The 27596-nt window shown below is 40.5% G+C and overlaps 1 protein-coding gene across 1 annotated transcript in view; it reads right to left on the reverse strand.

Moving 5' to 3' along the window:
- Positions 1-7944: 7944 nt before the first annotated feature.
- The window catches only part of Lca5 (lebercilin LCA5), a 50195-nt gene continuing 30543 nt past the window's right edge, over positions 7945-27596 (reverse strand). The window contains 15 exon segments of the mRNA XM_037208235.1: positions 7945-8048; positions 8051-8413; positions 8415-8453; positions 8455-8527; positions 8529-8566; positions 8568-8696; positions 8698-8846; positions 10475-10601; positions 11768-11859; positions 11862-11909; positions 12852-12867; positions 12870-12947; positions 13897-13942; positions 13944-13989; positions 13992-14031. Coding sequence (XP_037064130.1) covers positions 7965-8048; positions 8051-8413; positions 8415-8453; positions 8455-8527; positions 8529-8566; positions 8568-8696; positions 8698-8846; positions 10475-10601; positions 11768-11859; positions 11862-11909; positions 12852-12867; positions 12870-12947; positions 13897-13942; positions 13944-13989; positions 13992-14031 — 1368 coding nt within the window. The 3' untranslated portion in view covers positions 7945-7964.

The following is a 27596-nucleotide window of genomic DNA, read 5'->3' on the forward strand; positions in this document are numbered from 1 at the left end:
GGAGGAAGAGAGGAGGAGACCTGCAGAAGTCAAGGAGGTCGCTAGAGCGCGTTTCTGAGCTGACAGAACAGCAAGAGAGGCGGACAAGGTTCTGAGTCCAGTGGAGGGGCCGGAACCAATGTATTCATTACGTAAGAGATGGCTAGTCCCCAGGCAAAAGTTGTACCGGGGTAATCACAGTTTAGAAATATGTTCAAGCCGGGCGGTGGTGGCACTCGTGCACCTTCAATCCCAGCACTCGGGAGGCAGAGCCAGGCGGATCTCTGTGAGTTTGAGGACAGCCTGGTCTACAGAGTGAGTTCTAGGACAGGCTCCAAAGCTACACAGAGAAACCCTGTCTTGAAAAAAACTGAAAACCAAAAAAAAAAGAAGAAAGAAAGGAAGGAAGGAAGGAAGGAAGGAAGGAAGGAAGGAAAAAAGAGAAAGAAAGAAAGAAAGAAAGAAAGAAAGAAAGAAAGAAAGAAAGAAAGAAAGAAAGGGAAAAAGAAAAAGAAAAAGAAAAAGAAAGGTGTTAAGTGTATTACAGTATCACTAGCCTGTTCACTGTACATCTTCTGGAGCCTGTGCCTGGGAGAAACTATGTGGGACACCTCAGGAATCACCAGGAATCACAAGTACCTCATCTCCATTGTCAGTAGTTTCTTTGTTGTTTGTTTTACATAGCTCCATATTTGGTACAATAACAAACCCCATGTAAACAAATTTCACAAAAGCAGGTCTGTTGAAGATGAAATGGTTTGTTGGTTTGGCTTTGTAGTAAGCTAGGAAGCCAATGAGAGATGTGGAGATTTGCATTGCGAACAAAATCCTAACTCATAAAAACCTGATGGACATTGGCCATAACTGACACACGTATTCTCAGGTGCCGAGGCATGCACAAGAGTCAAGTGCATGCCTCAGCACTTAGCTCTATTTTACACTTGCTTAAACCACCTCCTGCATGCAGACTAGTCCTTCAGATCATTTTAGTATTTCTTAAGCCTCATTCACAAGTTTTTGGTTGGATCATTAAAAACACACACACATACCCAAACACACACATATGAGTGCGTGCACACGCACGCACACATGCGCGCACACAAACACATGTTTTTTAAACTTTCAAAAACCTAACATTTTAAGAGGCCAGTTGCTAAAGTATGTTGCTGGGGAGCTTCTCTCCAGGTTCCCCAAGCCCCGCAGTCCCACAATCCACTTATAAAATAATCACTCAGACGCTTATAATATTTATAAACTGTATGGCCATGGCAGGCTTCTTGCTAACTGTTCTTATATCTTAAATTAATCCATTTTTATAAATCTATACCTTGCCACGTGGCTGGTGGCTTACCAGAGTCTTTACATGTTGCTTGTCCTGGCGGTGTCTGCAGTGTCTCTCCCCTCAGCCTTCTGCTTCCCAGAATTCTTCTCTCTCCTTGTCCCACCTACTTCCTGCCTGGTCACTGGCCATCAGTGTTTTATTTATATAGAATAATATCCACAGCAAAAGTAATTGTATGTTCACACAGAATGTCAAACTTAAGCCATTCATTAGTCCCTTTTTGAGGGAATACTATGCATTTTCAAGTTATTTCTTCTCTGGAAATCTGGGGATCATAGGACATAACAGAAATTCCATATGAACTGCCCAGTTGTTCTGATATTGGTTGTTTTAATATAATCCTTTTCTCTTTGCTTTGTTTTTTTTTAACTGGTTCATATTTTCTGATATACATGCCAGAAAACTGACAGTAACAGGCCACAGCTAGTTTTAGCCATAAAAACATAATAATCTCTGGGCTGGAGAGGTGGCGCAGCAGGTAAAAGCACTTGCTATACAAACCTGGTGATCTGAGTTCAGATCTCCAGAACCCACATCAAATCTGCATGCAGTAATGCGAGTGTATGTAGTCCCAGAGTCCTACATGGAGACAGAGACGGGAATCTCCAGAAGCTACCAGGCCAGCTAGCCTGGCTAACTGCAGAAAAGATGCTATGTTCGAAGTAGAAAAGCCAGGACCATCACCCTAAGTAGATTAGCATGCGTGTGCCCTTATCTACACCCATGAACATCACCTTAAGACACACACACACACACACACACACACACACACACACACACGACTTCAAGATAGTTTCTTTCTAGGGAACATGCAGTATGAGGTTCAGAGCCCACATGTCCATCTGTACACTGGATTACAAGCCCCAAGCACTGGATTTGAGTTTACAAAACACTACGGTCGTTCCTGTACACAAAAGAAGACCCCTTTTCCCTTTGCTTTTCCTGTAAAGTGGTTCTCAAATTCTAGCTGTATCAGGATGCCCTGGAGGGCTCACATAACACAGATGAGCTCTGCTGCTGTCTCTACACAGTGGGTTTGTAACGTATCTATCAACAGGCATCTTACCCTAGCTTCCAAGTGCAGCAGCAGCAGTTCAGGGGAGGGCATCCTTTGAAAATTACTGCCTGAAGCATAGGGCAGATCTATTAAACGCTGCTCAATTTGCTCAAGAGGAGGACAGTGGTCCTGGATGAGGTATACACTGTACCTACAGTAAATGAGACTTGAGGCTCGTGGACCTCACTGTTCTACACAAATGTCCTGGTCAGAACACCACTGTTTTCTAGGTGGGTGCTTTTGGAGTCTATTGATTCTACATCTCTTTTGGAAATTATTTACTTTAACTGAAATGTGGGTTTGTACTCATTATTTGAAGGAGACACCCCGCCCCCTGTCCCAACTGCTTAGGAGAGTAAATATTACCCAAATCACAGAGATTAGAAGCTCATAATGATGAAGCTAATTAAGAGTTTTAGAAGAAATTCTAAAGAAGGAAAAACAAACAAAAGAATGTTTCTAGGCAAAGCAGCATCCATGACTGTGTATGAACTTTGATTCTCTAGATCAGGATAAAAATTGGACATTAACAATGTCCTGTTTACATTGTATGAAAAGTGTGCCTAGCCAGAATCAATTCCTACTGCACAGGAAGTATTGGTGAAGACACACAGTTCTCTTCAGCCCTGGAATTCAGGGGATCCCCAACACTGCTGTCTGGGTGCCTTTCTCTGGAAACTGTACTCGGAGAGCAAACAGAGTCTTGGCTCCTGGTTTCTCCATGAGTACAGCAGTGAAGCTCTGTGCAAACTCGCTTCTTTCAGTCACAGACTGCTTCTTCACAGAAACAGCATGCCTTCCATGAAGGACTGCAGCCTCTGTATGAGTTGAGAGTCATTTCAGTTGAAGATGGCCAAGAACACATCTAGCTTTTTAAATGTTCTTATTGACAAATCCCTACTGTTTAAAAATTATCTGGATGGAGGTAAATTTTTTTGTGTGTGTATGAGTGTAGTGTGTACATACATTCATGTTTACTGTGCACCCACATGTGCAAACGTGTGTGTGTGTGTGTGTGTGTGTGTGTGTGTGTGTGTGCAAGCCGGAGGTTGACATAAGGTGTCTTCCTTGACCACTCTCTGTCGAAACTACTGAAGCAAGGTCTTTTGCCAACCCTGAGCTCATCCATTTGACTTGGTTCTAGCTAGCTTGCCCCAAGGTCCCTTCTCTCCACCTGAGCACAGAGGTGACAGACAGACAACCTCTTTGCTGTATCCCTTTAGTCATTTCCACAGCCTAAGCACTCATCTCTTAAGTACAGAAGCCGACAGCGCCACCCCTCTTATGATATGCTTGATCCTACTATTTTCTTCTAGAAATACACCACTTCAGTTGATTCTCATAAGCATGTAAAGATGTGACCAGTCCATTTCACACGAGGAACTTAAAGACAAATTATTTAATGAAAACTGCAATTTGTAAGCACTCAAGTCTAACCTATTTCCTGACCTCAAAGTCAAATGTTTTTCTATCCTGTTTTGACTTATTTCCTAATTTTTATTTTTGTGTTAGGAACAGGCTGAATATATTCACGAATATAGAGGCACATGTCAGAAAGAAATTAAAATTTTTTTTTTAAAGATTTATTTATTTATTATTTATATAATGTTTTGTCTGCATGTATCCCTGCAGGCCAGAAGAGGGCGCCAGATCTCATTACAGATGGTTGTGAGCCACCATGTGGTTGCTGGGAATTGAACTCAGGACCTCTGGAAGAGCAGTCGGTGCTCTTAACCTCTGAGCTATCTCTCCAGCCCGAAATTAAAATTTTTAAATGAAAAGTTTTTTATTATTCTTTGAGAATGTAATACACACTGTGTATTTGGATCACATTCGCCTTTCCAGCCCCCCCCCCCCCCCAGGACTCCTCTCAGATCCACTTCCTCCCAACTTCATGTCTTTGAAAAACATCAACTCCAGCCCACATACTCATGGGCGTTGGGTGGGGCCAAGCACTGGATCAGAATCAACCGACCAGAGGCCACACTCTTAAAACAAAACAAAAAGCAACTCTTTCCCCGAAGTCACTAAAATTCCTCCGTCAGTGGAACCATGGCCTCCCCATTCCACAGGAACCCTGACCTTTTCTGACCAGAGTAAGAGCAGGGAGTTCACCTGCACAAGGTAACCGGTACAGAGGGTGGGCATATCACAGCGTAACCTGGGCCAGTGACACGTCTGCCAGTTTGTAGGAATTTTAGGGGGAGAGCGAAAGATACGCGGAAAACACGAGACAGCAAAAGTAGCCTGTTTTGTGTAACTATTTTTGTAGAGTACTGATGCACCAATGCACAACTGTTTTTGTTTGGGTTGGTTTGATTTCTTACGTTGTGAGTATTGAGTGTACTGTTCTACCTTTGAAATATGCTGTAACATGTGTTATAGTTGCCTTGATTCTAAAAACAAAGGACAATGATTGATAAAGTACCAGCTACTTAGGAAAAAGCTCTGTGAGGAATAAGTAAGCCAAAAAAACAAAACAAAACAAAAAAAAAACCCACAAAAGCAAGTAACTGCCATCTCTGACATTTAAAAAGTATGCCCTCCCTTTTCTTAATTCCTTTTCCATGAACAACAACAAAGTAGGGAAGATTTGAGTGCCTCTGACCACATGGTTTTGTGTGTATCCACCCAGTGAACATATGCAAGTCCCACAAGGTAGACTCAACAGCACAGATTTGCAGAGACAAAGAAATGCAGAGCTTTCCTAGCTTATCCAGACATACACTGTGGCAGAAGTGGGGTGTGAATTATATCATGCAACCGTTAGACCAGTGTGGTGTCCAGACTTTAATTGCTGAGAGGCACTCCCCTTACCTCATGTCACAAAACCTGTCTTGAGAAAATTCTTGAGTTCTTTTTCTGCTGTTCTGTAGAAGAGCTCATAGTACTGAAAAGACAGTATTTTTAGTATTGATGTTCTATAATTGGACTTAGAAGCTTTATCTGCTTATGTCTCGTGGTGCCCAGTGTGTGTGTGTGTGTGTGTGTCCGTGTGTGTGTGTCCGTTGTGTGTGTGTGTGTGTGTGTGTGTGTGTGTGTGTGTGTGTCCGTGTGTGTGAGCCCCTGAATCTTTGTTCCACTTTTTCAATTATTCCATGAAACTCATAATTAGCTTTGATAACAGCAGCTCTTTAATGTGCTGGTCATTGGCAGAGCATCAACCTCAGGATTTTACTTACTTATACTCACCATAAGGACCACAGAGGACCATTAGGAGCTGAGGAAGCCATAGTCCATAGACACAAGGAGCCACACTCTCGACCCACTAATACAGGCAGGGTGCCCTCAATGAGAGAAGAGCACTTTCAATTGATTTTTTTTTTTTCAAAAACAGACTTTCATATGAGAAGGGTATGTATTGTGAAGCTGAGAGAAAAGGTTTTACAGGTATTCTCTGTTGCCAATTACAGTGATTTACTTCTAAAGCATTCACATCATTATCAGGGTGTATATTTCCCTTCCCTGTGTCCCAAGCAGCCAGGGACACCAGCTTAGAATATGAAGTGAAGATGATCGGAAACAGGCCCGTATTTACAATTCAATTCACACCCCCTGCCTGCACCCCCTCTTTATTACCCTGTGAGATACGTGTCATTACAATAGCTATTAAGATAGAAAAGATTAATTGGAACTATAATTATCTGATAAGACTGCCACAATGTCTATCCTGAGTTAGTACAAATTTCTGTGCTTCAACTAAAACTACTGAACAAAACATATGTGAATGATGAGGTAAAAATCTTCCAGATCCTGCTTCCACTGGACATCTCCTAAATATAAAGTATCATTCAAATAAAGAGTCATAGTGTCTTTTAAATTTTTATTAGTAAGAGGTCTGAGTACAAATAAATTTAACTTGACATTTAGAAAAAACTGATTTGTTCTCTAAGTTCTGTACATTTTAATATCCAATTCTAATACTAAACATCATAATGCTTTTAAGCTTTTAACTTAATTTGTTTTAATTTTAATAATTCTTTGCTCATTGGGTTAAATAGACTTCCAGGTAGAAAAAAAGGCATAAATCCAATTAAAGTAAAGAATAAAAATTTTTCTTGAAAAAGTTTAAAAACATTTAAAATTAGAATACTTTGTAGAAAACTTGTAGCCATGAAACAAAATTAACATTGCATAATGTTTTTTTATCAAGAACTGTATCACAAATAACATGTTTTACATATATTACAATGATTTGCAATATAGTAATTGCTTATCACAGAAGATCTAAAATCCTCTTTGAGAAAAGTTTTAAATATTATTTAGCACTTTTAAGGAGTCTGTTCCCAATAAGTGACAAGAAGCCGATCCAGGAGGTAGCAGGCTGTGCAGCTGGAATGAGAGACCTAACCAGGTAATGTCTTATCAGCATTTAGAGGAACCCCAGATACCATGGGAACTCCTGCCCCCAGTCAGTGTGAATGCCTAGCTAGCATAAGACCCACACCAACAACAGATGGTCGATGCTCAGGTTACGCCATCACATACAGCGTTTCTCCTTGGCTGGTATGTCCAGAGGACCAGTCCTATTTAGCAAATGCCTCTGCGTCTGGCTTGAACTAAGTGGAAGGAAACTGTGCCATTCAACAGAAAGCTATTGCGTCTACTCGGCACAGTAGGTGTCCCAATTCTAAACATTTCTAACCACGGTTGCTTCAACATCAGTCCTGTAAACCCAAGAGTATCACACTTCTGTCTCCTGGATTTGAGCACAAGTTCAAATCTTAAAATTATGTATTAAAACTTCCAAAAATAGGGCTCTGGAAACATAATTGAGTTGAAAATCATTCTGTGTTGGGCTGACATTTCTTCTGCTTCCTGTATTTGGTAGGGAATCTTCCACCGGTCACCAGAATACAGAGTGTACAAAGGGAGGGCATGACACTGTGCCCAAGCCTCCTGGAGCCACGCAGAGGGGCACCGTAGAGGGAAAAAATGTCTCCCGTGACCCACCTAAGTGGCCAGCAGAGCAGCAGTGAGTAATTCCAGGACTGTAACTGACAAGTACCGATTGCTCCTCAGGAGTAATACCTCATTACACACCTGGTAAACGCCCCAAACACCCGGGGGGGGGGTATTTCCAGAGGAAGCACTCAGCAGTGGTCTGACTGTCACCTCAGACACGGGCACAGCTCCTACGTCCCTCCACCCTCTGCTACTGGGGTCTTCACCGGAGACCTTTAATTTCCATCTAACCATCAGTGGGAAGACAATACTTAGGCTCAGTGAGATCTGACCAAAAATAAACAGAGGTAAAAGTAGGAAATAAAGATTCTAGTGAGGCTAAACTTCCCACAGGGGCCAGCTCAGTGAGTGAGACCAGCTGTACAAACAGAAAAAAGGGAAGCAACAACTCTCCTTTTGGGTCATTTCAAAACAAAAAAGGCATTCTTAGCAACCTGGCTATGTGGTATGGCACTATCTGTTGAATTGTGCCACATTTAGCTGCCTAAGAATTATTCCCTAATAAGGCTATTTTACCATTCAAAGTTAAAATGTTTGTAATAAATACTGTATTAAAATCCTTTAATATTTACAATTTAAAATATATACACACAATATATATATACTGCGGGCTCCTGTCAGTCATCGGAGTGTGACCTCTTCAATGTCCTCATCAACAGGGTCAGCAGCTTTGACTGTTGGCTTATTGCTTGTGTGTTTCGGCCGCGGCGCATGTTGGATTAAAAACTTTCTTCCTCGCTGTGGAAAAAGTCTTCATCTTCACCATCAGGCTCCCGGACTCTGCTGCTTTTATCCCCAGAGGGGAAATGAAGAGGGTCCAAGTCTCCTCTGCCGGCAGCCAGAAAGTTCGGGTCACCACCGCTCTTGGAGGAGACGGCTGGTGGCGCCGGCGCCGGCACTGGATACCGAACAGCTTCCTCCATCAGGTTCGCCTTCTTCTCCTTCCTCAAAATGAAATCTACATTGTCCTTCCTCGGCTTTCCAAAACTGTTGTTCTGGAAATCTAAAAGGCTACTTTTTTGGCTAAGTGGATTGGACTTCCCTGACATTTTCGCAAACGAAGGCACGTTAGCTACCAAATGCAAACTCATCTGGAGGGCCCGGGCTTCGAAATTGGTCCTGGGCTCCGGCCTTTCTCCTCTGGGACTTAAAAAAAACTCATGTCTGACAAATGATGTCCGTTTAATTCTGTCTGAAGACTCGGAGAATGTGTATGATTTGGGGGCTTCTGTCTGGAGAAAGCAGTTTTGATTCAAAGTTGGGGAGCAAGGGCAAAGGGGGCCGGTTGAGGTTCTGCGGATCCTGGAGTTCTTGGTTGATTTCGTCCAGTTTGGCAAGAAGCATTTCTGTCTTTTAGTCTTTCTGCCTCGTCTTCGAGTTTATCAGCATTCTGAGTTTGAGACGTTTCCATCTGGAACCTTCCGGTGTCCAGTGCTGGCTTCTCTGCTCTTCCTAGCAAAGATGACTGACTCTTCACTTTATCAAGTTCTTCTCTTTCTCGTTCTGTATAAAATGAAATTTAAAAAGAGGAGTTTTATAATAGTAAGTATTTCTAAATAGGAAAACTCAGCAAAAAGTCTTGTACTCTATGTTTGACACTCAAAGATAGGTAGACTGGACATCATAATACTTTGTTTCCACATTGGACAGTCTGGGTTAGAAAGTAATTAACAAGGACCACACTTAAGAGCCACATCCCGCACACTGATCTTCAGTGTAGCAGTAGGAAGGGTCTCCATGGAGTGCTGTACAATTCATGGTGTGCAGTGAGACAGAAAGAACAAGGAATTTAAACAAATCCTTGGCTGAGAAAGCATCCCTTACTCCGAACTCCAACAGCAAGTGTGCTCACTCAAGTCAAGAGAGAATCTCAGTTACAACTCAAATGAAGAGCATCCTAACTTTTTTGTAAAAAAGGTATGTTCTTATCAAAAATAATAATTGCATAGACTAAAAAAAAAAACATAAGCAAAAATACTCCACAGTAAAAACGACCCTAGAGGTGAGAATTAAACACAATTTGAGAGAAGTTCTGAGAGAAGAAAATGCTTCCAGAACAATCCTGTGTTTACCAACAAAATCACAATGTGGACAACAGATGAACTAAATATGTCCGAGTTAAAGCTCCTCGAGTGTGGGGACTGTGACGGAGAACTGTGAGAAAGGTCTGTGCCCGGGAAAGGGCACAGCCATGATGTGCAGAATTCATTTGAAAGGCTCGGTTTTGTTTTGCCCATTCTTGGCAGTTTCCTCTAATTTTGAAATCATTTTTCAAGTGAAAGAACTAAAAATATTGAAATATCATAAATATTTTATATTTAAAATAAAATATCAGTAAATGGCATACATGTATCATTCTGATATCAGATCACCGCATATAGAACAGGAGGTGAGGAGACAGCCTAAGAGACCAAGCCATGGTCTTCTGTTATTTAATTCCTTTTCTTGTTCCCTAAAATGAACTGACCATAACAATTTTCCATCCTGTGGTTTAACACATGAAAGCACCTTGCTCAGCCTCTGGCCAAACGTGATATGAGTATCATTTCCATCCAATATGCATGTTAACAACTTCAATTGGATCACAAATTTCTGTTCCATGAATTTCAGCTTAAAACAAACAGACAAACTTGAAAGATTTCTCTTATACAACTACCACCGAACTAATGGGATACGAAACTTAGTCGGGACTCCCGGTGCCCACACCTCTAGCACATTCTATCCAGATGGAAACTATGCGAACTTTCTCTGAACTTATGAGCAATGTTATTAAGACTTACAAATTAAAGTAAAACAATTCTAGGAATATTCAGGGCCTTGTAGATCACTGATTTTTGTGTTTCAGCTACTCCTAGAGATCAAGGCCAACACAAGAAAGGGCTCTCTTGTTAATTCTTCATTTAGTTCCAGGAATAGTTCCCCTCTGTGATTAAACATCGCTTCCTCTAAATTCTCTGGAGTTCATTCATTCATAATTCCCAAGCCCCAACAGCAACTTCCGTCTTCCTTCTCTTTCCTTTGTAACTCCATTCAATTGTTCTGACTCCAGTGTACGCCCTCCGCTGCTGTCTCCGCCTCTTCCGGTTCCCTGCTCACTTACAGCCCCACCAACTGCTTAGACAAACTCTTACCCCTCTCAGGCTTCCCCGAAGCCTCCTGCTTGCCAGAGCCTCCTCCGATCTTCACTGCCGGTTCTTCTTTTCCAAAGCTGGATGTAGAATCTCTGCTCACGCTCGCTTTGCTCGTGGTACTCCAGTACTATTATGCATTTCAAAAATGCAAATTCATATAGAAAGGGGAAAATAGTCTTTTCAACATGGTGGATCATCCATTAAGCATGATTACCAAGTTAGAAATTAAATCAAATCTTCACTTAATAAGTCCAGTTATCATGTTTTGAAAGATGCTTCAAAAGGGATTATTTCTTAATTGAGCTAAAGTTTTAAAGAAAAAACTTTTATATTATAAAAAAATTATAAGATATATCAGAACCAATCAATATAATGAAAATAAAACCAACAACCTATATAAAATTGTGATGAGGTAAGCTGTAAAAGTAGCTTGGTTTGTGTACTTTTATAACAAAATCTGACTAATCTACCTAACCAGAAATGGCTATTAACCAGCTGTGGTAGCCAACTAAGATAGTGTTGAATTATAGAACACAGGCATTGAAAGCCACACTGAATCTTTCAGATCTACATTATGTCTAAATCTCTAATAATTATATAGCATTTTAAATCATATAATGTTATAAACTTATTTGCTAGCCCCCAAGATGGGCAATCTTCATTGTCAGCTTAGAATCCGTTGTCTAGGAGGAGATACACATCTGAGTGTATCTCTAAGAACTGAGGAGGGCTGGAGAGATGGCTCAGTGCTTAAGAGCACTGGCTGCTCTTCCAGAGGACCTGAGCTCAATTCCCAGCAACCACATGGCGGCTCACAATGATCTATGAGTGGGATCTGATGCCCTCTTCTGGCATAAAGGTGTACATGCAGATAAAGCACTCATATACATAAAATAAATAAATCTTAAAGGAAAAAAAAAAAAAAAACTGAGGAGGCCCCGATGAATGTGTCTGGACATACCCAATGGCTGGGGATTGAAAGGGAAAAAGAAGAGAGCTGGCTGAGCATCCACATTCATCTCTTGCTTCGTGACTAACTGTAATATGACCAGCTGTCTCCCGTTCCCCACCATAATGGATGACATCCCCTTCAAACCAACAGCCAGAAAGAGCCGATTCTTTCTTGGGCTGAACCTTATAAGATATTTGGTCACAGAAACAAGAAAGGTAACTAGCACACTTCCCCAGAGGACACAGACCAGTGAGAGGTGGGAAATATGCATGGAACTTCTGACCACATTTGTGAAAACAGATTTCCTGGAGTTTGGCTCTGGGGCATCCTGCTGAACTCACCGAAGAAAGATACTCTGTTTCATTCCATTTGTTTTCGTAACACAGAACTGTCTGTGGTGTGATGGGAAACTCTTCCAGCTCCAAGTCTTCAGTGTCTGTACTCCCTTTGTACACAGGTCTGTAAAGTCACTCTGGCATGATACTGCCAAAAAGTCAGAAACAAGTTTTCTAACCCACTGAATAATGTTGACACATATTCAATTGGCAATGGTCATCTAAAGGAGAGCGCACACTTTGTTCATGAAGGATGAACTAGCAATTATGTGATTTGAAGACAATTATACTACAAATGCTAATAATCTTTTGCAAAGTTAACGCTTTAAGATTTCTCTAATTCATAGGAGAATTATACTTTGTTTAAGAGAAGTAAAACTGCACAATAATACAAAGAGTAAGTGAAGTGAAATAATATCTGGGATTCGATTTAAAATACGCCAGCAAGTGGAAGGAATGACGAGAACAGCAGCAGTAAAGAGTACAATTGTTACAGCTAGCTCGGTGCTCAATACTTGGAGCAATTACATACTTATGTTATCAAAATTGCAATAAGAAGGGTTTTAACCTTTTATTAAAACTAAGTTTATTTAATGATAACAGAAAAGCTGTACACTAACACAACATTTTGGGATGCTTCAACACAGGAACATATAGGCATTTTTAAAAGGCTGCATAAAATGTATTTTTTTTTAGTTTTTAAATTCTATTTTTTTTTTTAAATTTATGTGCATGGGTTGTCTCTGTGCTGTGTGTCATGCACGTGTGTGTGATCAGGAAGCCCAGAAGAGGGCATCAGATCCCCTGGAGCTGGAGTAGTAGCAGGTCACAGTGAGCCGCCTTACATGAGCGCTCTGGAAGATCATAAAGTGCTTTTAACCACCCCACACACTCCCCCACTATCTCTCCATCCCCCCCAAACATGATTTTAACGACTTCTCCTGAAGAAAGACAAAAGTAGAAAGACTGATTACTAGCAACGCTGATTTGCAAAAATCAACCCAAATCTATTCCAAGGGGCTCTTCCCTTCCCTTTCTTACTTAGAACCCTTATGACTGACAGCCCCGGTGAGCAGTAAGGCTACCGTACCGTGCTTTCTTGCAATAACTTCTTTTCTTTCTTTGGAGAGGACTTGGGCAGACGATTAGCGTATATGTTTTTTATATCCAATTCTCTCTCCTTTTCCTGAAATCAAACCCAATACAAGAAAGGCAGATAATCAGTTTGAAATTAAACACTCTCAGTATGATAACCAATATCTTCTTTATTAAATTGGAATATTTCTAGGTCAGCTCTCATTGTAACTATCAAACTAGAGGAAGAAAAATCTCCTAGGAGGGAAAGAGAAGGAGGGGGAGGATGGGAAGTGGAGGGGGGAGAGGAGGAAGGAAAGAGGGAGGGGAGACAGAGAGAAGGGGAGAGATGGGAGAAGGGGGAGGGGAGAAAATACCACAAGCTCCACTCCTCCCCCACAGGGCTGTAATGGCTCTCTGATCCAGGCTTAGCCACAGAGACAAAGTAGAGTCTCTCTTAAGTGTGTGTTTGGGCTATTAATGACTTAAAAATCAAGAGCATGTTTTTCAACCAAGAGATCTTCACACTATGGGAATAATGCCTTTTTCTGAGAACTTGAACATCAAAGAGAAAACTATATAAGGTTGTACATAATTCTGTAGAATCCTGAACAAAATTCCAACCCATCAATGACCTCCAGAAAATGAAAACATGCTTAATACAATTAACTAATGTGAATTGGTTTCCTCTAAACAAAATGAAGGGGGTCTCAACTTTTTAAAAGTAGGCAGTCCTGGGGTCATGTGAAGAATAATACTGGATCACTGAGGAGTGTGAGGCACATGCTCATTCCCATGGTTCTCTTGCAGAATTTTGTAAAATTTATTTCATTTACATTGCTGCGATTGGCATATACACGGTACTTTACTTTGTTATAGCAATTATAGTAATAATGCTCTTCTAAGTGACACATACAGTACCAGAATTTTGTGAATTACACAGTAATAAATATGAATAGTGACCAGTTCTTTAAAAAAATACGAGGTTTTCATGTAATTTATATGACAGGAGAAATAATAATAATAGAAATAATAAATGTGGTCTAAAAGAACATGCTCACCTTTAACTTGTGATAGAGCCGCTGCAGCTCCTTTTGAAGAACTTGTTTTCATCATAGCCTCAAATGCCCTTTTCCGCTCAGCAAGCAACTGCGCTGGAAACTGTTAGTGCTTAGCTCGAGGTTTTTTGATAGCTCCTTTGTGTAGTAACAACAAAACCAACAGTCAGACACAGGGTTTAGACGTGCCAGGCGACATCTTGGTAGCACTGACAAGTCTTAAAAACCAGGCTAAGTTTAGTGTTCACGAGCGTAACACAAGCCAGGAAACAGGCTCCCTATCCATTAGTAAGATGTCTAGCGTGTTAATTCTTCCTTGCTTTTCCTGATGATGGGTGATCATCCTTACACATTTGCCTACAGCACACAGTCACTTGAGGGACCAAAAGGCAGAACTGGTAACAGAAGGGCTTCCAGAAATCAGTGCTGGGAAGAAATACCAAGGTACTAAGGGCAAACAGTACAGATGGAGCATGTGCACTGGAACACCACTCGGGAAACTGGCGGCTGTTCCCATGGTCTCTGAACGTGCATCATCGAGGTTATGAAGAATTGAAAAGAACACTCTTTTCCCCCAAATAAATAGTTATTTGCCTACCTTCTAGACAAAAAGGTCTTCTGAACAAAACATAAAATCCCATAGAAAAAGGGAAAATATAAGGTAGCTATAATCTCACTTCTTAGGAATTATCAATGTCAATATCTCAGTGTATAACCTGACTTCCATGAGCTTTCCCGCCTCACTGTGATAAAAACCTAAAGCAACAGACTCTGGTACCAAATCCTTTAAAATGGAATCACTTCACAGATTAGCATAATTTATTTAAGTAGATTCTGCTGTTCCCAGTTTTTCTGTGCTTCCAGCTTTTCCCATAGTGAATATCCTAGAAAATAACTTCAAACATAAATTGATTATTTCCCTAGAGCAATGTTAAGAAATGAAGTGTCTTGGATCTTACTGAAATTAAGAACTCCAGTCTTTGAAAGTAACAAAGTGAATAAAAAGCCATTTTGAGGGAAATAACTTATCTGATTTATATCAATCACTATAACAACACACATACATGATATCTATATCTATATATACACACACTGTGTGTGTATATATATATATATACACACACACACACACACACCACACACACACATACACAAAATTCAAAGAAACCAAACAGCTCAGTAAAAGTAGAGGGAATATTTGAACCGGTGATTTACCAAAGAAGACAGAGACAAATAAGCACCAAATGTGAGGCTCCAGTATCATTTTCTATGAAGAAAAATGCAACCTAAAGCCACAATGAAGTGATATTACCTGTTAGAATGTCTAAAACTAGGAAATCTAATCGACAATGGTCCAGGGGATGAACAGCTATCAACATTCATGTACTCTGAGTGGGAATATACCATGTGCAATGTACGCACAGTTTTCAGGGCAAGCGGCTGGCTTAGCTTGGCGACTTTCCTCAACGTGTCAGTTAAGGAGTTAAGGGGTAAAAAGCAGAGAAAACCGATATATTCAGCATGACCACACTAGGAGGAACAGCTGGCCACACAGACATCACAAGCCCCCAGGATGATCTAAGAAGCAATGTTTCACCTACTCAATACTGCACCAACAGTGGCTAACCTTGTTTAGTAACAATGACGCATCGAGATCATTGTTAAATGCAACGCTACGGATACTCTAACCAGAACCTAGTGGTGGAGTCCTGTAATCTCAGATATGGGAAGGCGGAAGGAGTAGGAGCCTAGATAGAAGCAGCCTGGGTTACACGGTAAGATTCTCTCAAAAAAATCCAAACCATAACATAGTACTTGGTTAAAATGTTCTGTGTAAAAGGCTAGAGACCTACACAGGTCAGCAGCAGACTTCCTGCAGATTGGATCCTGTGTTTCAGGAGGAAATTACTATAAAAGACATTATGTCAACAGGGAAAAAACCCACTAGGGACAGTGGAATAAAAGAAATTACTGTATACATGTAAATCACAATACTGATGTATTTAGGGTCAATGGGTATGATATATGTAACTTCCGCTCAGAAAGTTAATCTGTGTGTCTGCATGGGACAGAGAAAGAACATGGGATCCCATGACTGCATGTTAATATAATTATTAATATAAATCAAGCATGTTAATATTTACAATAGGTGAGTTTGATAAACTATTTAGTTTAGTATTCATTGTAGCATTTTAGATTTACAACTCTACAGAAGCTTGAAATATTTCTACAAACCAGGTAGTAAGAAAACTGTCCCTCTGAATATATTGAGGCCGATTAGGAAGTCATTAAACTAAAGAGAAGAAATGCAGCAGAGGTAAATGGGATGTAATGTGCTCAAGTTCCAAATGAACGCGCTCTCCAGAAAGAACCTAAATGAGAGCCAAGAAAAGAAAACACTGCAGAGTCAAGACAAAAGATTTTCAGCAAAGATGAAAAGGTTTGCAACTCAGAAGTCCTTACTAAGAGAAAATATACTTCAGTAGGAAAGAATGTGAACCCTGAGGGAAAGAACCAATACTGAGCAACAGTAACAAGCATAGAAACAATGGTAAACGTAGAAAATGTCAGGAGTCACCTTAGAATGGGACCTACTGTCTGAAATTGTACACTTGGGAGTCTGGAGCCCTTGCACACCTCAGTTTCTGTGACTCCACAGACATTTGCTGCCCTGGGTCAATGAAACTTTCCGCCAAGGAGAGCAGAAAAAACTGTATCTGAAAAAAACAAAAACAAAGCAAACAAACAAAAAAACCCAAAACCAACCAAACAAAAAGCCCTCCACATTCTACCTCCCAAAGGAACTGGTTGTAACCTCACCTCACACGTGCATAGGAGATACTTAAGTGGAAAATACAAGCCCCAGCAAAGAGGGAAGGCAAGGTGAGCGCATCAGGGAAAGCTGCAGCCAGGCACTGGGGCACACAGACACCAGCTATGCTGAAGAGGAGCAGGGCTTCCTGGTCAGACTACTGAGGGCTGGCCACATGGGATCACCAGAGCCTGTGCCCCTTGCCTGATGATCAGGAATTTCTTTTCTGATAATCAGGATGTAGACTCCACTGACCACAATGTTTCCAAGCTGTAGGACATGATCTAGAAACCAAACCTGAGAATCCTTACAGGTAAAGGGGCTGGAATACAAACTACAGGCACAGAAAACATAGTCACTGAAATTACAGTGAAAAAAAAAGGAGGGGGGTGTCTCCAAATCAAGGGGGAATAACAAACATTACAAGAGGCATTTAGAATTCTAAACAGACATGACCAGAAAAGCATGCATCCAAGGCACATTATACGAAAAATGCCAACAAAGAAGAACACAGAAAGCCACAGAAGAAAACTTCAAGTAACATACCAGACAGACTTATCCACGTAACATCAGACCTCTCTGCAGAAAGCCCAAATGCCAGGAAAACATGGAGAAGAGTGAACAACTGCTTGTTAAGATTACCATACAGACCAAAGTTATCCTTTAAGATAAAGGAGATGTTTTCAAGATGAGCACAAACTAAAGCAATTCATGACTACTAAACTAGCACTACAGAAGATATTTTACAACAGGAATAGAAGAATAGCAAAGAATCAAGCATATTTAACTCAGTATTTGGCAAATCCCTAAAATAAATAAGAAAGAGAGAAAAGAACAAAAAGTGTACACATAAACCAAGAAAAAAATCCAAGAAATTACAGTAGCAAATAACTCTCAATATTGACCCTGAACCTAAGTAAGAGGTTGTTAGCTCTCCAACTAAAAACTGCAGACTAGCGTATGAGACGACAAACAAAATCCAACCTCACTGGGAAAGATGCGCTCGGAAATGGAAAGGCTGGAAAGGGATTCCCCCAGCATGAAGAAGCTGTGAGCAGGCAGGAACAGGAGGACTGGTGGTGATAGAACAGACTTCAAGCCAGAATTAGAGGGATGAAGAAGAGCCGTCCACAACCAAAGGAACAATCATCAAGAGGACACAAGGGTTGTAAATATATATGTTCCACACATTGTTATACCCAGTTTCCTAAATCACATGCTACAGGTCCAGATAAAACAACGGTGATCTCAACACACACCAATTCTTACCAATAAACAAGTTATCAAGACAGAGAAGCTTCAAAGTAAGTTTGAACACAGGGAACAGATCTAACTTTCTTCTCAACAGTTCATGGCACTGTCTCCAAAATAAATCAATTTTACCATAAAAGAAATCTTACAAATATTTAAAAACTGAAATTTTTTTCTTATATCTTCTATCATAATGGACTAAAATTAGAAATCAATAGAAAACCACAGAAAGAAAAAAAAAGAAAATATTCAAACATAAGTTTGAAGGATTTGGAGGAGGATGTGGTGGGAAGTCGATATGATTAAGATGCATTGTATACATGCATGAAATTTTCAAAGAATAAATTGAAAACACATCTAAATGGGTAAAAGAAAACTATGTAAACACTTGGAGATTGACCAATAAACTATTGAATGATTACTGAGTCACTGAAGGAAACGGGGGAAATTGCTTAGAATCAAATGAAAGTAAAAACACAACCTACCAGGTAGTTCTGGGGGCAGGGATGTTACTGCGATCGTACCTACATTAAAGGAACCACAGACATCTCAAATAATTAACCTACTGATACACATCAAGGTCTCAGAAAAACAAAAGCAATCCAAACCCAAAATGAGTAGATGGAAAGAAATAACAAAGATCAGAGAGAAAAAAATTAATGAGACACTAAAGCATCATTATACTAAAGAAAATCAGTGAAACAAAGTTAGCTATCTGAAAAGATAAACGTTCTCAAGAATACAGAGAACTCTTAGCCAAGGTACATAGGAGAGGAGCAGAGAGGAGGAGAAAGGGGAGAGGAAAAGAAGAGCAAGAGAGAAATGACAACCCAAATTAATAAAATTAGACATGAAAAGGATATGATAACAGATACCGATGAAATCCAAAGACCTTTAGTTGATAGTTTAAAAAAACTTGTTTTCTAGGAAGTTGGAAGCTGGAAGGAACAGTTCAATGTCTAGACTCGTAAGATCTGCTGTAACTGAATGAAGGTGATACACACAACAGATCCAGAAGAAGCAGTGAGACAGGATACGGAGAAACCAGCGTTGATGAGTCACTGGCTACATCCTCATGACAACATGCCTGAGAAAAAGAGCCGAGGGAGGTGTAACTCACAGTTCAAGGGGGAAGCCGGGAAGTCATGACGGCACGTAACAGCAGTTCCCATGCACCCACGACAGAGACAGCAATGCTCCTGCACCATGTTTCTCCTTTTTTTCAGTCTGGGACTCCAGACCATAGAAAGGATCTTCCCTGAGGTGGGAAGTCAAGATCAGTTAACTCCATCTAGAAACTAGATACTCCCAGAGCTTCATTTCATAAGTGACAGCCGGTCCTGTCAAGCTGACAATCAGTATTAATATGACAAAATATAAATTAGTCCAGCCACTGTGGGAAATGGAAGGTCCTAAAGAAACTAAAAACAGAACTACCATGTGACCAGCTATTGCTGCTTTTGAGTGTATATCCTAAAGAAATTGAAGTCAGCACACCAGACACCTGCTGCCCATGTGTACAATGCACTATTCCTAACAGTGGGACTCAGCCTAGGCGCTCAACAGATAAAAAATATAAAGGAAACAACACACACACATACCATATACACACATACACCACACCATATCCACACATACACACAACCATATACACACATACACCACACCATATACACACATACACACACACCATATACAACAATACACCACACCATATACACCATACACACACACCATATACACACATACACACACACACCATATACACACTATACACATACCATATACACATATACACACATACCATACACAACACCATATACAACATACACACACCATATACACATATCACCATATACACACATATACACACAACCTATACACACATATACACACACCATATACACACATATACACATACACATATACACATATACACACCACATAACACAAAACACATACACCCACTACCAATACACATATTACAACATACCATATACACACATATATATACCATATAAATATATACATACATATACACACATCATGATACCAATACATACACATACCATACACATGTACATGCATACTATACACACACACACACACATACTATAAACACATGAACACATGCTGCAGCAGTAAGTTTCTCTGGTCCCACCTGTCCCTGCAATACGTGTTTCTCCGTCCCCACCTGTCCCTGCAGTCCCACAGCCGCTTATAAAATAATTTACTCAGAGGCTTAATATTAATTGCAAATTCTATGGCATATGCTTAGCTTCTTGCTAGGTAGCTCTTTATAACTTCAACTCATCCCATAACTATTAATCTATGTATTGCTACATGTTCTGCGGCTTTACCTGCGTCCCATTACATGTTGGTCCTTGGACGGCGATTTGGTGTCTCCCCGAGCTCTCTTTTCTCCTCTTACTCTCTCTCTTGGATTTTCCCACCTGGCTCCATCCTGCCCTGCTATAGGCCAATGCAGCTTTATTTATCAACCAATCAGAGCAACACATATTCACAGCGTACAGAAAGATATCCCCCAACACATACCATATACATACATACATGCATACCATACACATACAAAAACACATACCATAGAATATTATTTAGCTGAGAAGAATAAGTTCTTGTCATTTTCAGAAAATTCAGTGGAATTGGAAGTCATCATAGTGAGCAAAATAAGTCGGACACAGGAAGACAAGTATCACACACTCTTTCCCATAAGTAAAAACAGAATAGTGACGACCAGGGCCTGGGAAGGCTATGAACGCAGGATGCAGGAAAGAGTGGAAGAAAGGGTGGATGGCTATAGCACCCATGTCATGTGCCACATGGGAACACCACAGTGAATCCCTAACATGTACACTTACAGGTACTAATAAAAATAGATATTTCCTTCATGATGAAAATATAAAACTCGAGATGAAATGAACAAATAGAAATGACTTCAGGGCACTAAAGCTGGAACACAAGCCAGGAGTCTGTAAGAATTAAGAAAATGCATAATCAGCAAAAACAAAAAGACCAATACAAACTTAGAAATAAGCATGCAATCCAGAGCTTGAGAGGTGAAATGTAAACAGCAAAAGGAGAAATACCTTACACATCATTCTAGAAGAGAATTTTAGTCTTGAATTTTATAAGCTGCATGAGGGCCGCTTAGAATAAAATAAAATTCTGTGTGAACACTGACATAAAACCCCCGGTATTAGCATAAAGAACCAAGCAATACATAAAACTACATCAAGCAAAGCAGCATTAACCCCTAATGTATCTAAATAAGTCTAAGTGCATCACACTAATGAAACAAGAATGCATTAATCTGTCCCGTAGATACAGCAAAGGCAGGCATCCGAACATCTGATGAGATTCAGTTCATTACTGAAAAGCAAAGCTCAGCACCATGTTTCCTATTATGCATGATTTTCCCTCACAGAGAAAGATCCAGAAGGGTGCTAGAAGCTGTGATCTCTGGGTGCTAAAGAATATTTAGTTTTCATTGTTTTTTCCTCTTTTTAAAAATGAACAAGGAAAAAAAGCATTAAAAATTAAAGGCCAACTCTAAAGATGTGTTTGAAAAGAACGTGTCTGGGAAGAAGACGCTCCCAATGGCTTCGGCACAGCTAGTCCTGAGGAGGCAGCCACGGGGACTTGATTAACAATGTCTTCCTTTCAGAATCAGACCCAAGGCAAAGTAGAAATCAAGTAAGAGCATGAATGTTTTAGATAGTCTCATATGTTGTACATTATTACATTAGGAAAAACTGCCTTCAAAAATTGAAGAAATTAAATGGAAAAACAACTTAGGAATAGTATCTTTGCTGTGGTAAGACTAGGGAGACTTTCCTCACTACTTTAAAATAATTTTCGAAATGTCTTGGAAGAAGCATTTTTAATGAAACAGAAACGCTTAACTTTTCCGAAGTGAAGTCTGTCAGAATGCTAACAAAGGGCGGCCACGCCTTAACAGCTGTGCAAACACACTCACTACGGCTGGTTTCTTTCCACTTATTTCTTCTTCCTAGCAAAGAGGACTCTCGTTAAACACCGACTGGGTTTGTTTAAATGGCTCCGTCATGGTATCTTAACCACCATTCAGTATCACTGCAGCTCCGTTCTCAAGACCTGGGCCTTGAGAAGGCAAGGGGTCTGATGCTCACCTCACCAGCCCACCTTAAAGTCGTGCAGTTTGGGGTTTCCTGGCAGATGAGCTCAGCCTCTAGTCAAATCCTCCCAGGGACAGAAAGCTCAGCAATCACAAGGTACTGAGTCCATGACAGGAAATTCATGATTAGGAAGTTCTTTACAAATGAGTAGAAACCAGTTTCTATGTAATGTATTCTATGTAATGTATTGCTCCAAGAACACCAAAAAATAGTATTTTTCCTATTCCATGTCACAGCGCTTTGAATAAGGAAGTGACATTTTCCCTCAGTCTGATCCATGCCTCCAAATTTATTCCATTTATTTTAAAAACATTCAATACACTGTCTGTGTGCGTGTGCGTGCGTGTGTACACATGCACTTGTGCCCCAGAGCACATGTGGAGGTCAGAGGACAACTGGAGGAGTCAGTGCTCTCTTTCCACTAAGTGGGCCCCTGGATTGAACTCAGGTCGTCAGACTTGGCTGCAAGAACCTTTACCTGCTGAGCCATCTCAAAGACTGGCTGTTTCAGCGTGTTCTGACTTCCTAGCTATCCTGTTTGCTCTCCTCATGTCAGCTTGTGGCTATTTCGTTCATGTTATTATATGTAATCCAGCAGTAAAATTAGTTAGCAATAGCTCCTACCCCATGATGTTAGGAGCTCTTTCTCTTCTGAATAACTTCTTTTCCCACGGTGGCACTTAAGCAGCAACACAGACTTAACAACTAAAAATATGTTCTTTTTTAGAACCTAGACTAGTCAGCCAAAGGTTCCACAACAGATACCTACAAAGTCAACTTTGAAAAAAAAAAAAAAAGCTAAGCTCAATCAAATTTTCTTAGCTTGTTTGGAGCCAAATTTTGAGCCTCGGGGGATGATTCCATTTTTGATCTTGTCATCATCAAACCAGCCATCCCCCACACTTGTGGGTCCATCACAAATGCCTCATGAATCCATCATTCACTCATTCTTTCAAGAAACATTAATTCTAGTCCAGACAGCATATCAGTATTGAGAGCACAAAACCAAATTAGGCTGGTTCCTGACCTTTAGGAACCTAAAGCTAAACCTAAAGCTAAAGGGGATGAGGCTTACCATGACATCCAAACCACCACCTGGAAACTTCTCCATGTTCACGGCAGCTTGTCTGCACCAAGCTTGGGTGCAGTCACAGACAGATCCACTTGTAAAGTGTTCTAACATGATTTCCACTTAGTTCAGGTTTCCTCAATGAAACAACAAACGTAATGGGGTGGGGAGACAGCTCACTCTGTACAGTGCTTGCTGCATAAGCACAATGACCCGAGTTTGAATCCCCAGCACCCAAAACACACTTTTCAGTGAAAAGTAATGTGTTAAACAGTTTTCTATGGTGCACTCCTGTCTGCGGTAAGAGGGTATAGAGTGACCCTGATGACCAGAATTCAATTTCTGGGGTCCACGTGGAAGGAGGAGAGAAATCAAACCCACAAGTTGTCCTCTGATTTCTATTAGCATGCCATGATCATGCAAATCACTACACAGATAAAGACAGAGACAAGTGTGCATGCATGCACACTTGTGTGCACACATATACGATAGATAGATAGATAGATAGATAGATAGATAGATAGATAGATAGATAGATAGATAGATAGATGATAGACAGAAAGACAGACGGATAAGGTGATAATAAAAATTTTAAGTGTGACTTAGAACCATCAGATTTCAGAGCTTAAAGGCACCTAAGGAGTTCAGGGTTTAATTCCTCAGATGTGCCAGCTGAAGCTGGGGGATTAACACAGCATCACAAAGCATGAGGACAAGAACAGAGATCAGATGATCTGACGTCCATTATCGTCTCAATTCGTCCCCTTGTGTTAGAAATTGCAGAGAAGGAGCCGAGGCAACGACAGAGCTTCTGGACTTGGGTTCAGAAGACAGAAAAGCTCTGAAAGCAGAGTCTAGCCGTTAGAGGAAGGTGCAGCGGGGAGAGAAATGGACCTATCCAGCCAGGGAGAAAAGGGAAACTATGATCAATTAACCCTTGCTTCTGATGACTGCTTACTTGAGACGCACTACTATTTTAACAAGAAGAAGCATGCTCCTGCTTGAGAGCAGTCCTGAAGTACGGGAAACTGAGTAATGGTCTCTTACAGGAAAATCTACCAAAAGAAAAAAATCCAGACTTTCTTCTACAGCTATATATACTGAGCTCCACAAAAGCAAACTGCTTCCTGAATTTTCATCAACTGCTAACAGATAGAGAAGAGTCTCAACAGTTTCATCGTGTTTTCTTGACAAAGTAACATATTCTGTGCCAATAAGATGTTACAAGCAGTTGGATTTTCAAACACTAAATGCACACCTACAGCTTGCTGTAGTTCTTTAAAAAAAAAAAACAACTTATGTACCTGTACAGTAATTACACTTGTATCTTTTCATAAAGGCTGCAAGTTTGACGACTGTGGACTCCTGTCATGGTCACAATCCCTGACATTTGCTTCAGGACACACTGCTATGACTGACCTGCTACTGCAGCCTTGGTCAGGAAGGCACCCAACGTCTGGAGAATACAATGTAAGCTTTAGAATAATATGAAAGAACATCTACTTGCTTAATGTGCTATTTAAATATGCCTCTGTTTTCTAATTACTGTAAACATCTGTGTGAGGTTGAATTGTCTGCAGATTTATCAATCACAACAACATATTGCAACAGATTGAGTGCAGAGGCAGATATGAGGACCCAGCTGTCCTTTACTGAGACAGACATTAAAGATATTTACAAATATCTAAAACAAAACACTTTCATCCTGATTTGCTTCAAGTTCAGAAAAAACATTATTAAGACTATAAAAAAAGATTTATTTTTATTTTATGTGTCTAAGTGCTTGCTGGCACATATGTAGAGTACCTCATACATGTACCTGGTCCCTGTGGAGGGCAGAAAAAGACACTGAAACTGGAGATGCAGATTGTTGGGAGCTGTCACATGGGTGCTGGGGACAGAAACCCGGTCAGTCCTCTGCAAGGGCAGTGCTCTTAACCACTCAGCTATCACTTGTACTGAAATATTGTATAATGCAATGTAGCCAGATATTTATCACTGTTTAAATGAGTTAAGGAATATTATTAAATGTTCTAAACTTTTTAAATTCCTAATGTGGCAAACATCAGTAGACAACTCACCAACAAAAGCTTCGTTGGGGAAGGGCTGTTGATAATTTTTAGAAGTTTGAAAGTCTTTGCAGCCTATAATTAAAGCGTGCTTCTCTCTACTTTCAAAATCAGGTTTTTAAGTACTAAAATTTGTATTGATCTATTAAAGAACATATATTAAGATAGGACGACTATTTTGAGAAGACTATTCAATAAATTGCTAAGGTGCTGTTACACAGTGCAGTGACTAAGAAAGCCGACAAAGAGCGGTCATGCAGAAGGGTGGTCACAGACAGCAGTGTGCTAGTCCCTGAAGGGTGGTGACAGACAACAAACAGTGTGCTAAGCATCTGAAAAAATTTTGCAAGTTTCCTATAAGAAAGAATTTGGAAAGTTTCCATGCAACATATACACATACCAGAACCCAAATAAAGGTGTACGGTAATTTTAAATGAAGGTTAAACATGTGGTCTGATTTAGGTGCCGGCCTTTTGCACAGTGTTTTGCAAGACTAACTCCATCAAGCAGTTCACTGTGGTATGCCCTGGGACTGGAGCAGGCACTACTATAGGCGAGCAGTTCCCAAAGGAAGAGGACAGCTGTCAGGGCAGGTGACTCCACGGAAATCTTTCACTATTTACCTCTTTAACCACATACCCATTTTTAAACTACCGATTGCATTCCTAAACTCCTGGGCTCCCATGCACCTTGAAACTCACATCAAATAACAAAACAAACCAGCAGCCAAATTATAGGCTGATGTACATGGGGAAAAGGCTGTTGGTATTCAACTAATTAAACTTAATGTTGTAGGCCGGGCGGTGGTGGCACACACCTTTAATCCCAGCACTCGGGAGGCAGAGGCAGGAGAATCTCTGTGAGTTCGAGGCCAGCTTGGTCTACAGAGCGAGATCCAGGACAGGTACCAAAACTACACAGAGAAACCCTGTCTCGAAAAAACAAAAAACAAAACTTAATATTGTAAGAACGTCCCCTCCACTCCTCTCAGTAGTAAGTGCACGTGACGAGAGGAGTAAAAGCTGTGACCTAACATCCTAATAAACATAAAGCTGCTTTTCCCAAGTTCCAGCCTAAAAACGGAATGCTAAAATTGAAAACAATCTACATCAAAATAAAAGAAAACTAAAACACCACACAAATGAAAATAATACCCTGAAGTTCATACAGAACCACAAAAGACCTGGAAAGTCAAAGCAATCCTGAGAAAAAGAACAATGCTAGAGGTCCAAACTATGTTACAGAGCTACAGCATTAAAAACGGCACAGCACTGGCACAAACACAGACATGCAGATCAATGGGAACAAAACAGGAGACCCAGTATGAGTACATGTAACTACAGCCATCTCATATTTGATGCTAAAAACACATACTATCTTCAACAAATCTGATGTCCATATGTAGAAGAATGAAACTCGACCCATATCACCCTGCATAAAAATTAACTCCAAATGAATCAAAGACCTCAATGTGAAACCTGAGATGGTGAAACTGCTGGAAGAGAATACAGGCTGTACTTTATGGCATCTAGGTCTAAGAAAAGACTTTCTGAATAGGACTCCATTTGCTCAGGAATAAGGTCAACTATTGCCAAGTGGGATCTATAAGATTAGAAGGCTTCTGTACAGGAAAGGAATCAATCAACCTAGTGAAAGGGAAGCCCACAGAGTGGGAGAGAATCTTTGTCATCTGAATATCCAATAGGGAACTAGTATTTAGAATGTTTAAAGAAACAAAAACAGAATCAAGAAAACAAAAGACCCAATTTAAAAATGGACTAAGGATCGGAACACAGAGTTCCCAAAAGAAGAAATAAAACTATCATAATTATCCCTGGAAATCAGAGAAATGCAAGCTAAATCAACTTTGAGATTCCAGCCTAGCCCAATCAGAATGTCTAAGATCAACAAAACAAATGGCAGCCGGTGCTGGAGAGAAGGTGGGGAAAGGGAACCTCCACTCATTGCTGTCGCCTTTGCAAACTGACCCAGTCATTCTGGAAACCAGTGTGGAAACCTAGAACAGCTAAAACTAAATCCACCATGTGGCCCGGCTATACCACCCCTCAGCATATGCCCAAAGGGCCTGACATCCTTCTCCACAGATACTTTCTCAGCCATGTTCATTGCTACTCTATTCTCAATAGCTAGGAAATGGAGACAACCTAAGTGTCCTTCAACTGAAGAATGGATAATGAAAGTGTGGTGCATACACGCTATGGAATACTATTCAGCTGTAAAGAAAATAAAAATCATGCAATTGGCAGGCAAATGGGTGGAAATAGAAGGTGTTACACTGAGCAGGGAACCCGGATGCAGAAAGACAA

Source organism: Peromyscus leucopus, chromosome 7 (genome assembly GCF_004664715.2).
Source record: "Peromyscus leucopus breed LL Stock chromosome 7, UCI_PerLeu_2.1, whole genome shotgun sequence".
NCBI classification, from domain to species: Eukaryota; Metazoa; Chordata; class Mammalia; order Rodentia; family Cricetidae; genus Peromyscus; species Peromyscus leucopus.